This window comes from Osmerus mordax, chromosome 15, assembly GCF_038355195.1.
Source record: "Osmerus mordax isolate fOsmMor3 chromosome 15, fOsmMor3.pri, whole genome shotgun sequence".
In the NCBI taxonomy this organism is placed as follows: domain Eukaryota; kingdom Metazoa; phylum Chordata; class Actinopteri; order Osmeriformes; family Osmeridae; genus Osmerus; species Osmerus mordax.
This window is the reverse complement of record NC_090064.1, coordinates 17,236,463-17,248,807: the sequence shown is the minus strand read 5'-3', so window position 1 is coordinate 17,248,807 and position 12,345 is coordinate 17,236,463. Positions and strand designations below refer to the sequence as shown.

At 48.4% G+C, this 12,345-nt stretch overlaps 1 protein-coding gene across 1 annotated transcript; it reads right to left on the bottom strand.

Moving 5' to 3' along the window:
- Positions 1-267: 267 nt before the first annotated feature.
- Positions 268-9,829, bottom strand: plcxd2 (phosphatidylinositol-specific phospholipase C, X domain containing 2). The gene is made up of 7 exons (XM_067252092.1): positions 9,588-9,829; positions 8,696-8,832; positions 8,373-8,492; positions 7,995-8,204; positions 6,185-6,295; positions 4,159-4,286; positions 268-427 (listed from the first exon to the last, which is right to left on the bottom strand). The coding sequence occupies exons 1-7, from the start codon at positions 9,688-9,690 to the stop codon at positions 268-270; spliced, it is 969 nt and encodes a 322-aa protein (XP_067108193.1). The 5' UTR covers positions 9,691-9,829.
- Between the last annotated feature and the right edge of the window lie 2,516 nt (positions 9,830-12,345).

The window sequence follows — 12,345 nt, the reverse complement described above, 5'->3', positions numbered from 1 at the left end:
GTCTGTCACATGATCAGAGTCCCTGGGTCATGTGATCCATAGTGCAGCTGCCATGTTGGATGGAGGTGAGGAATCTGGAGAGGAGACAGATCTGATCTCTGCTCCTTTAACACTTTTATCCAAAGCCTTTGCACCAAACTTGCAGGTTCATGGTCAGAATCAAAGGGTAGAGGTCAGGTGTGTTAGAGGTCAGGAGAGTTACAGGACAGGGGTCAGGTGTGTCAGAGGTCAGGTGGGTTAGGGGTCAGAAGGGTTAGAGTTCAGGGGTCAGCAGGGGTTGCGGGCCTGCTCAGCCAGTAGCAGCCTGTTCAGAGTGATGACCCTGTTGGAGAAGTCCAGCAGCTCCACAAAGTCTGAAGTGATGATGTTGACTCCACCCACACCTGGCCTTTGGGCCTCCACCCACAACATGATGGTGGGGAGGTTCCTGGGGAGGGAGAAGGAGGGAGAGAGGAGGAGGAGGATGGGGAGAGAAGGAGGAGGATGGGGAGAGGAGGAGGAGGAGAGAAGGGAGATTTGAAGGTAAGAGACAGTCTGGGTGTTTGTAAGTGACAGTTCCAGTCCAGCTTGGCCCATTGTTCCCAAACTCATTCTGACACACACACACACACTCTGAAGTGCCCACACCCTCCACTAACCTCAGCAGCAGACAGAACTGATGCAGGAAGGAAGAATGTTTATCTTGAGATAATAAACTATCCCGTTTCCTCGGAAACGCAAAATTAGGAGACTTCCTCCCAGACCACTGTCTCCATGGAGACAAGCTGCAGGAGGGTCAAGTTAGACTGACATGCTCCATTGCAGTTAGACTGACATGCTCCAGTGCAGTTATACTGACATGCTCCAGTGCAGTTAGACTGACATGCTCCAGTGCAGTTAGACTGACATGCTCCAGTGCAGTTAGACTGACATGCTCCAGTGCAGTTAGACTGACATGCTCCAGTGCAGATAGACTGTTAAGACAAATTAGTGAATGGTCGTGCAATACCACTGGCATCCAGCATACAAAAGTCACTGAGTTGATGAGTGTCAGGTGAGTATGCAGCTCTAGGAGACATCAAGAAGATGTACAATTCAGTGTGGTTGGAGCAGCAGGAAATGCATCTTCATAGATTCGTCTGGAGGAACATTGTCAGCAGATCATGAGTGACCTTCCACCTGAGCGGACAGGCCCAGCTGCACCATTTGAGTTTACAACCGTGGACATGTTCGGCCCTTACGAAGTGAGAGACGAGGTTAGGAAGAGAGTCAACCTCAAGGTCTGGGGGATTGTCTTCTGCTGCATGGCTTCGAGGGCAATACACACTGATGTAGTTAGTGACCAGTCATCAGAGGGTTTCTTGCTGGCCTACCACAGATTCACTTCGATAAGAGGGCATCCCAGTAAACTGTGGTCTGATCCGGGCACTAACTTCGGCTGAAGAGGCCTGAGCTTGAAAAAGAAGCTGCCAAGCACGGGACAGAGTGGGTTTGGAACATCCATCCTGCGGACTCCCCCCACTAACCCTAACCCATCCATCCTGGGGACTCCCCCCACTAACCCTAACCCATCCATCCTGCGGACTCCCCCCACTAACCCTAACCCATCCATCCTGCGGACTCCCCCCACTAACCCTAACCCTAACCCATCCATCCTGCGGACTCCCCCCACTAACCCTAACCCATCCATCCTGCGGACTCCCCCCACTAACCCTAACCCTAACCCATCCATCCTGCGGACTCACCCCACTAACCCTAACCCATCCATCCTGGGGACTCCCCCCACTAACCCTAACCCATCCATCCTGCAGACTCCCCCCACTAACCCTAACCCCCACTAACCCTAACCCTAACCCTATCCTGCAGACTCCCCCCACAGAAACGGAGCAGCAGAGGCAGCTGTCCGCATAGTGAAAAGGGCCCTGGACAACCTTGGAGGAAACTGGGTTTTCACATGGGGGGAATTACAAACATTTCTCTTTATTGCAGCCAACCTGGCAAATGAGAGACCAATTGAAGCGAGGACTCAAAGCCAGTAAGACTATGTGGAGTACATTAGCCACAACTCTCTTTTATTGGGGAGGGCCGGTGCGAGAGGGGACCCGGGAGATTTCCGCTTTGAAGGCTACCCTTACAGGAGACTCCAAAGCATTCAGGCAGAGGGCAGCAAATTCTGGGCGAGGTGGAGCCAGTTGGCTGGCCCCAACCTGTTCATTAGGAGCAAGTGGCATACCAGGCAGCGAAATGTGGCTGTGGGTGATGTGGTCTGGCTGGCTGACCAGAATGCCCTGAGAGGTCAGTACAAGTTGGCCAGGGTGGTCAGTGTCCACACTGACAAAAAAGGCATTGTGAGAGATGCACGTGTGAGGACCTTCCCAAGCTATCCTGTTCCAGTCATGAGGTTGGTCAAAGGTGTGACTCTGAGTGGCAAGGGTACGAAGAAACACGCAAGAAAGATCCCTGCCACAGTTCTTCATAGGGATGTCAGACGTCTGGTCATCCTACTTCCTGTTGAAGAGCAACTGTGACAAAAATGACTGACTGTGACCTCCTTGGGTTCGGAAACCAGGAGCTCAAGTGGGAGGTGTTAAGACAAATTAGTGAATGGTCGTGCAATACCAATAGAATCCAGCATACAAAAGGCACTGAGTTGATGAGCGTCAGGTGTGCAGAAAGGAAAATCTGGACAGGGTGCTTCAGTGTGCAGGAGACAACAGAGACGCTATTGGTGAGTGAGCAGTGCGTTTGAGGAGAGTATTGTCTGTTCAGGGTTTGTTTTGTTTGTTTGAATCGAAGTGAAAGTAAAGAAGCGCGTCTGTTTCTGATCCGTGCACTTGAGTTTAACTGCTTTATATAGCGTGCAATGAGTATGTTTGCTACTGGTCATTCGTTTGTATGTTTCTGAAGTCGTTACTTTACGGGGAGCTAACTGTATGTTCTCCCTCCTTTTTTCTTTATGACCCAAAGGTTTTCAACCTGCTTTCCTACTAAATAAAAGTGAAAAAAGAGTTGAGTTGGTACCGTGTCCTCTGTCGTTGCCCTAGGCCTTTGTCAAGTTAGAGGCAGTCACAAAGTCACACCCAGATAACTTGACATACACTGACATGCTCCAGTGCAGTTAGACTGACATGCTCCAGTGCAGTTAGACTGACGTGCAGTTAGACTGACGTGCAGTTAGACTGACATGCTCCAGTGCAGATAGACTGACATGCTCCAGTGCAGTTAGACTGACATGCTCCAGTGCACATAGACTGACATGCTCCAGTGCAGTTAGACTGACATGCTCCAGTGCAGATAGACTGACATGCTCCAGTGCAGTTAGACTGACATGCTAGACTGACATGCTCCAGTGCAGTTAGACTGACATGCTAGACTGACATGCTCCAGTGCAGTTAGACTGACATGCTCCAGTGCAGTTAGACTGACATGCTCCAGTGCAGTTTACTAAAGCCACTGAGGCTCTGCAAACACAGCATTTGTGGAACTTCCCCATCTCTTCACTTGCTAGTTTTAGGTTTTATTTCTATTCTTACTGCCTAACTGTGTCCTGCCTCTGGTCTGCCCTCTCAGAATCTCCTCCAAGGTGTCCTTGTATTCTGAGGGTTCAGGGTAAAGGTGAGAAAGAATGCATTCATCAGTGACCATGCTTATAACACGAGTTATACAAAGAAAACATGATTAAATGATTAAGTATTAGATTTGAAACTGATACAAAATCGGTTGAGAGTTCAACAATCCTTTGTTTGAAATTCATGAAGATTTATCTGAGTTTTAGAGCCCTCTGCTGGCAGCTCACCGTATTACACACATTATTATTATTCCACCGTCATGCACATTTACATTTAGTCATTTAGCAGACGCTCTTATCCAGAGCGACTTACAGTAAGTACAGGGACATTCTCCCCGAGGCAAGTAGGGTGAAGTGCCTTGCCCAAGGACACGATGTCATTTGGCACAGCCAGGAATCAAACCAACAACCTTCTGATTAATAGCCCGACTCCCTAACCGCTCAGCCATCTGACCCCCCCATCTGACACACACTATATACACACTCATACATACACTTACACACTACATACAGCATACACACTACATACACACTCATATACACTACAAACACATTACACACACGCTTCCCCCTCCACCCACACACACGCATATACACTCACTCGCCCCCACCTTTCCACCAGGTGGTTTCTTAGGCCCCTGGCCAGGCCCCGCAACACTGTCTGGGTCCGGGGTGTGAGGATGGCCTGGGACACGTGGAAGCCGTGTTGGCTCCTCTCCTCCAGGGTGCTGTCCAGGAACTGGGGACCACAGAGGGGAGAGAGAAACCTTGGTGTGTGTGTGTGTGTGTGTGTGAGAGAGAGAGATTTACATTTAGTCATTTAGCAGACGCTCTTATCCAGAGCAACTTACAGTGATGCCTGGGTGGGTGTGTGTGAGAGAGAGACGTCTGGGTGGGTGTGTGTGTGTGAGAGAGCCACCTGGGTGGGTGTGGGTGTGTGTGTGTGTGAGAGAGACGCCTGGGTGGATGTGTGTGTGAGAAAGAGACGCCTGGGTGGGTGTGTGTGTGTGTGAGAGAGAGAGACGCCTGGGTGGGTGTGGGTGTGTGTGAGAGAGACGCCTCGGTGGGTGTGTGTGTGTGAGAGAGAGACGCCTGGGTGTGTGTGTGTGTGAGAGAGAGACGCCTGGGTGGGTGTGTTAGAGAGAGACGCCTGGGTGTGTGTGTGTGTGAGAGAGAGACGCCTGGGTGTGTGTGTGTGTGTGTGAGAGAGAGACGCCTGGGTGTGTGTGTGTGTGTGTGTGTGTGAGAGAGAGACGCCTGGGTGTGTGTGTGTGTGAGAGACGCCTGGGTGTGTGTGTGTGTGTGTGAGAGAGAGACACCTGGGTGGGTGTGTGAGAGAGAGACGCCTGGGTGTGTGTGTGTGTGAGAGAGACGCCTGGGTGTGTGTGAGAGAGAGAGACGCCTGTGTGTGTGTGTGTGTGTGTGTGTGAGAGAGAGACGCCTGTGTGTGTGTGTGTGTGTGTGTGTGTGAGAGACGCCTGTGTGTGTGTGTGTGTGAGAGACGCCTGGGTGTGTGTGTGTGAGAGACGCCTGGGTGTGTGTGTGTGTGAGAGACGCCTGGGTGGGTGTGTGTGTGAGAGAGAGACGCCTGGGTGGGTGTGTGTGTGTGAGAGACGCCTGGGTGGGTGTGTGTGTGAGAGAGAGAGAGACGCCTGTGTGTGTGTGAGAGAGACGCCTGGGTGTGTGTGTGTGTGAGAGAGAGACGCCTGGGTGGGTGTGTGTGTGAGAGAGAGAGACGCCTGGGTGTGTGTGTGTGTGTGTGTGTGAGAGAGAGAGACGCCTGGGTGGGTGTGTGTGTGAGAGAGAGACGTCTGGGTGTGTGTGTGTGTGTGAGAGACAGAGAGACACGTCTGGGTGGGTGTGTGTGTGTGTGAGAGAGACGTCTGGGTGGGTGTGTGTGTGTGAGAGAGACGCCTGGGTGGGTGTGTGTGTGTGAGAGAGAGACGCCAAATCAAAAACCTTGGAGTGATCTTTGACTCTTCACTATTTTTCGACAAACAAATTTGTGCTGTTATTAGAGGAAGCTTTTTCCATTTAAGATCTATTGCAAAGTTGAAGAATCTTCTTTCAAGCAAAGATTTAGAAGCTGCAATTCGTGCATGTGTACTTTTTGACTGGGTCTAGAAAGAGGGATCATATTTCTCCTGTTTTGGCATCCCTTCACTGGCTTCCCATTAAGTTTAGAGTTGATTTTAAGATCCTTATGTTTGTTTATAAGGCGTTGTCTGGCTGTGCACCAAGGTATATTTGTGATCTCATTGTGCCATACTGTCCTGCTAGGGCACTCAGATCTTCAAATCACTTGCTTTTAAATGTGTCACGATGTCGCTACAAATTAAAGGGTGATCGGGCTTTTTCTGTGGCCGGGCCAAAGCTTTGGAATGCTCTCCCTTATCATGTGAGGTCTGCTCCTATATCTATTTAAAAACACATTTTTATTCTTCAGCTTTTGGAAACTTTTAATTGTTGTTTTATAGCATAGTTCTGCTATGCACTATGTACAGCACTTTGGACCAATTTGTATTGTGTTAAATGTGCTTTATAAATAAAATAAAGGTTGGTGTGTGTGTGTGTGTGTGTGTGTGTGTGTGTGTGTGTGTGTGTGTGTGTGTGTGTGTGTGTGTGAGAGAGAGAGACCTGGGTGAGCTTGCGGGCATCGGTGGTGTTGGCCCAGGGAGCAGGGATCCTGCTCCCTGGCCACAGGAGAGGACAGCCCTGCATGGCGGAGTGATGGTAGAACACCAGGACCTGGAGAGAGGGGAGGACAGATTTATTATCTCTGTTAGTCTAACCTATCTGTCTCTCTTCATCACTTCACACCCTCTTCCACCAAGTTCATCTCTTTTTCACAGTCCTCCCTTCCTTACCCTCCCCTCTCACTCTCCCTCCCTCTCCTCCCCTCTCACTCTCCCTCCCTCCCTTCCTTACCCTCCCCTCTCACTCTCCCTCCCTCTCCTCCCCTTTCACTCTCCCTCCCTCCCTTCTTTACCCTCCACTCTCCCTCCCTCCCTTCCTTACCCTCCCCTCTCACTCTCCCTCCCTTACCCTCCCCTCTCACTCTCCCTCCCTTACCCTCCCCTCTCACTCTCCCTCCCTCCCTCTCTTCCCCTCCACCTTTCTCCCTCACTCCCTCTCTTTCACCTGCCAGTCCTGTTAGATAAGAGGCCTCAGATTAGGGTCACAGGAACAGGAAATCACCTTACTGAGTCACACACATGCTCACATGCCCATGCACACAAACACACACTTACACACACACACACACATACATGCACACGCACACATACATGCACACACACAGACACAGAAAGACAGTGAGAGGAAGCGAGAGAGAAATAAAGCGAGATGGAGAGAGAGAAAAAGAGATAGAAAGCGAGAACAGAGCAGGAGGACTGTGTGGTTAATGGGGTGATGTTTATGACTACTCAGTGTCCAGTACGGTCAGGGTCCACACCTACACCGTCCACTGAACTGGAGTACACCAGAAATGCGAAAATAAATTTTGAATGGTTAAAAAATATAGGTTTCACAAATATTTGTTTGCATCATATTGTGCTCTGCTCTGCTTTAATCTACTCTGTTTTAGACTTCTCTGTTCTCTCCTTTCACTGTGTGAATTTTTTTTGGATAAAAAGGTACGTTATGGATGAGAGAGAGAGTCAGCGATGTCGACATGACTGAGAATAGAGACATTCCTGTCTCCCATGGCCATATATGAGGGAGATGGGAATGGGAATCAAAGGGAGTCAGGTGGCTGAGCAGTGAGGGAGTCGGGCTAGTAATCCGAAGGTTGCTTCGATTCCCGGCCGTGCCAAATGACGTTGTGTCCTTGGGCAAGGCACTTCACCCTACTTGCCTCGGGGGGAATGTCCCTGTACTTACTGTAAGTCGCTTTGGATAAGAGCGTCTGCTAAATGACTCAATGTAAATGTAGATGTTCGATATTGTCGGTGTCAAAAAGGATGCCTGGCGAATGCGCTGCATGTGTATGCATGTCTTATTGTATTAATATGATGTGAGGTCCAGATACCAGCGAGACAATAAAACGGGTAGTAGTAATGGCTACTTTTTACTTAAGTATATGTCAGAGCTCATACTTCTTTACTTTAACTTGAGTGAAAGTGTGGAGTCAGTTCTTCAACTTTTACCAGTCTTTTTAAACATGAGTATCTGTACTTCTACTTGAGTGAAGGATGTGTGTACTTTTGCCATCTCTGGATTACACGCACACACCTAGAACACACAGTTATCCACATGCATGCATACACACTACAGTGTAGGGCAGATTCCCCCACTCTAACTGGCTCCTGACCATCCTCTAATCTCTTAACCATCTTCCACTAAGATGCAACCGGCCCCCTCTGTCACACACATACACACCAGTCCCCCCTCAAGGTGGATTGCCCAGATTACACTTCGACCCCCACAGCCCCTGACCCAGGGTGACCTGGTACTTCCTGGCCCACAGGAAGTCGAGAGTGATGTGGTCCACGGGGGTGGTGCCGCAGAGCTTGGAGCCGAACACCTCCTGCAACATGCTGATGAGGTAAGAGTGGTGCTCCAGACCCATGGCGTAGTGGTGGTTGAAGTCCAGGAACACAACCTCCTTATTGTGGGCCGACAGGAACGAGTTCATCTCCAGCAGGCTGTCTCGCACCTGGGGTGGGGTGTATGTATGTGTTTGTGGGCAGGGTTGTCAGGAAGGTAAATAAATATCAAAGTACCATTGAAATGGGACTGGAGCACAATAAGCAGCTACCATGCAGCGTGTAAGGTCGCTCTGACAGAAGTCAAAGCCAGTCCCAGCACACACCCCCAGGCCCACCTTGTGGCCGAACAGGCCGTGGATGAAGTAGATCTCAGTTCCGGTCTCTCCAGGCTTAGAGGAGACTCGCAGGTCGAAGTAGCGGATCCCTGCGTCCAGCTGCTCTCTGAAGGTCAGGTTCTAGCAGCAGCAACATCAGGGGCAGACACCAGCAGCTTCCTGTTTATACTGGCTTCATTAACCTGAAGGCATCTCAAAAACTGCTTCTTGGGTAAGATATCAAACTATATTACTGTAAGTGAATGTAAACTACCCCTTTATAATGATTCCAACCATCTATTTATTTACTGTCCACACTTCCCTGAACCACTGTGGAGCCCCACCTGAGTCATGGACCACTTCTTCATGACCTTCTTGGCCATGAGGCGGAAGACAGTGGCCAGGTACTGGACGATGGCCATCTGGTCTGGGCCCACCGGAGCATGCTCATCTACCCAGAAACTGAAGGAGTCATGTGACCCTGGGGTGGGCAGAACGGAAGGGTGGGAAGGAGGATGGAAGAGAAAGAGAGGTGGAGGGGAGATGAGAAGAGATGAGGGGAAGAGATGAGGGGAAGAGATGAGGAGAAGAGATGAGGAGAAGAGATGAGGGGAAGAGATGAGGGGAAGAGATGAGGGGAAGAGATGAGGGGAAGAGATGAGGGGAAGAGATGAAGGGAAGAGATGAGGAGAAGAGATGAGGGGAAGAGATGAGGGGAAGAAATGAGGGGAAGAGATGAGGGGAAGGGTAGGACAGAGAAGGTTGGTCAACAGAGAGTTGTGTTGAAGAGCCTGGCTTGAGCTTGGATCAGGCTGTGTTTGTCATGCTACTAAGTGTGTAACTCCTCTCTCTCTCTATCAGCTGAGACTCTCTTCTCTCTCTTCTATTTCTCTCTCTCTCTTTCTCTTTATCTCACACACAAAAAACAGGTCACATCAAGGTAATGAAAGATTAACCTCAAGTCATTAGACATACTACAAAGTAAACAAAACACACACACACACACACACACACACACACACACAGAGAAAGAGAAATATAAAGAGAGAGAGAGAGACAGTCACACACACAACTCACCATAATAAAAATTTGGAGTAGCTACATTATGTAGGTGCCATTTCATTGAGTTAAACGTTGCAAGCTTTAGCCTCCTATGCCAGCGGGGATCCCCTTAGCCGCTAACAGGCCCACACTCCTCTACAAATCACTTTTAACAATAGCGTAAGGCGCACTCACCGGGCACCGCGAGGTGCTTGAGGGGCATCGCCGTGAGAGCGGGGTTAAGCGAGCCCATCCAGTCGGCATTGGCGTTACCGATTCCCGCGGGTCGCGTTTTCATATCGCCTCCCCTACTCTGAGAAACCTTGGATTGTCAGATTCGCCAAATTTGTATCCGGTGCCAGTGTGTAGTCGGTGTCCTAGCCATTTCCCTCAGGTTTACGGTGCGACAAACCATCACGAGATCTGGACCAGCTCTCAGTTGCCGCTCCTCGGTAAATAGGCCCTCTACACCTGTGGAACGGTGTCCATGAGCGGTTCTCTGTGTTAATAGGTGTCCCGCCCTCCCTCTCGGGAAGCCTAACGCGCCTCTAGCTAATAAATGTGGATAATCTTCTTAGTACGTCTCGTTACCGCTCCCCTCCCTCCTCCTCTTCCTCCTCGTGGGAAGGCGACAGACGGAAGGCATCTCTAGCAGTGTGTCAGACAGCAACACCGGTTTGTGTGGAAAAGTTAAAAGGCCAATAAGCAGCCGAGGCCCCCCGTCATAACAGGGACCTGATACAAGCGTCGTGTTTCCTAATTAAGAGCAGTGGTGGAGATGAGCTAGGGAGCACGGGAACACTATTCCTCAATAAAACCCGAGTCTCCCACAGGGATGGAGCTCTGTGCTGGGTTTACTTTCAACATCTTTTCTGTATCCACACACCAGTGTGCGCATGTATACTCATATTATAGTTTTCACTATATTATTGAGGGACGGCTAGAACTCAAGGCATTACGGTTTCTTGTTAAACCAATGAAAACTAAAGTATGAAAAATGAATAAATATAAAAATATATATATATAGCCTACTGTTGGTAAATTATTATTAAAATTCTTACTAATTTTAAAATGGCATCAACTGACATTTCCACCTTAACTTGCATAAGCCCACTTCAATTCACTATGCACGCATCACTTCCGCATATTGCATAAACCAAATCAACAACTTTATAGATAGCAGAAGTTAGTTATTTCTCAAACACAAAATGCCGGTTTTTAGGAGTTCGGGTGTTCTTCCCAAAATGACAATCAACAATGTAGGCTACATAGGATTCAATGTTGTGCCCTTCAAGCAAGAGGGAAAAGGGGTTAAAATTGTACGTTTGAGTTTCATCGACAATTACGAAGGTAAGGTTTATAGTAAAAGAAGCTAATGCTAGCTAGGCTAGCTCTAGCTATCTAGGATTTGAGCAGTAACGTTAGCAAACTAGGCTAGCTAGCTAACAATTTTTAACTACATTATAATTTACAAAATTATCTGTCAGCTTGTCGTTAATGTTATTTCACATAAATGATTGGTCTGTCATATTTGTTCTATGGGTAATGTAGCCTAACATGTCTCTCAGTTTCATACAAAAATCTGCCATCTGGAAACTGAAGAGATATCCGTGAAAGCGACCTATTATCGGTTGATGAAAAAAAGCGCGAAGCCGCACAATGTGAGTGTAGGGTTTAATAAGAGAGCAATCGGTAAGGGTTAACATGCCTGTTTTTATTCATAGTCAAGTTTCTAACTTCACCGGAAGTTCTAGACCTGGCCTGGCCGTGTTACACAGGTTACCTCTCTTTACAATGTGTGCTTACTCTGGTGTTGTTAAACATGTGTGATAAACGCGAATTAAGTGAACAGATGGGTTGGGTGGTCTATGCTGTTTGACAAGCGTAGGTAAGCAGCGCTCTCTACCGGCAGCACCCCGCTATTACAGACATTACTGTGACAAAAAAAGTTTTGTTTTAGACTGGTGATACGGATAGGCCTACCAGTTATTATTAGCCTACTTCTTATCAGGCTCCCTGCATGTTATAGTCTAGTTAAGATCCTGTTTTACCACTGTCCGGTGAGAGACTGCACCCACGAAATTGTTTGTCTTTGCACTGTTTTTGCTGCACTGTAATACTGTAGGCGTTATTGTTGCATTATAATTGAGATGCTGACATTTTTGCCGCGCACCTGGTGACTGAGATGTGGCTACACCACTTTGCCGGTCAATGAGCACGTGACATGAAAATGTACAAGCGTAAACTATAGCATACTTTAGCATACTTAGAATAACGATCTTTTGTTCAAGGAAACTTCCTCCTCTGGTTGTTGGACACCAAGTCCCACAAAGCCTTGCGCTCAACATGGTCAGCTGGCAGCTCACGCGTCGTTCTTTGTGTACGTTTCCAAGGAGATGATTCACACACCTTATCTTAACTGTTAGGACGCTTCTTGAATTCTGTCTGTCTTCAGGGGGCAGACTATCTGTTAGCGCCCAGAAAACTGTCAAAGGGAGGAACAACACCCGGAATGGTGAGTTTACGGACAAGATAATATTAGAAAGTCTGATAGTATGCTGCTTCTAAAACGGTTTTGGTCCGAAGTCAAACCTCTCAAAAAGGCAAACGCGTCAGCGTTGGAGCGTGCAGTTTACTTTAGAGAAATATTGTTATTTAACCGAGAATGTGTATTTGTTTATTTGACGTTTACATTTTCTTTCTTTACTCATAGATGATAAATGAACCTTCTCGAAAACGAACGAGAAAGATTTCATTTATATCCCTTTACATAAATAGCCCGTTGCTAAGAAATACAGCATTTCCTGAAGCTGTCACAAGTGCATGGCTCAACTGTCAGTGTTAGTGGTGTGTGTGTACGTGTTTGTGTACACGTGTTTGTGTGTGTGTGTTTGGGGGGGGGGGGGGGGGGGGGGGTGGGTCAGGCTGATAGGAAAACATTAAGAAAACAGAA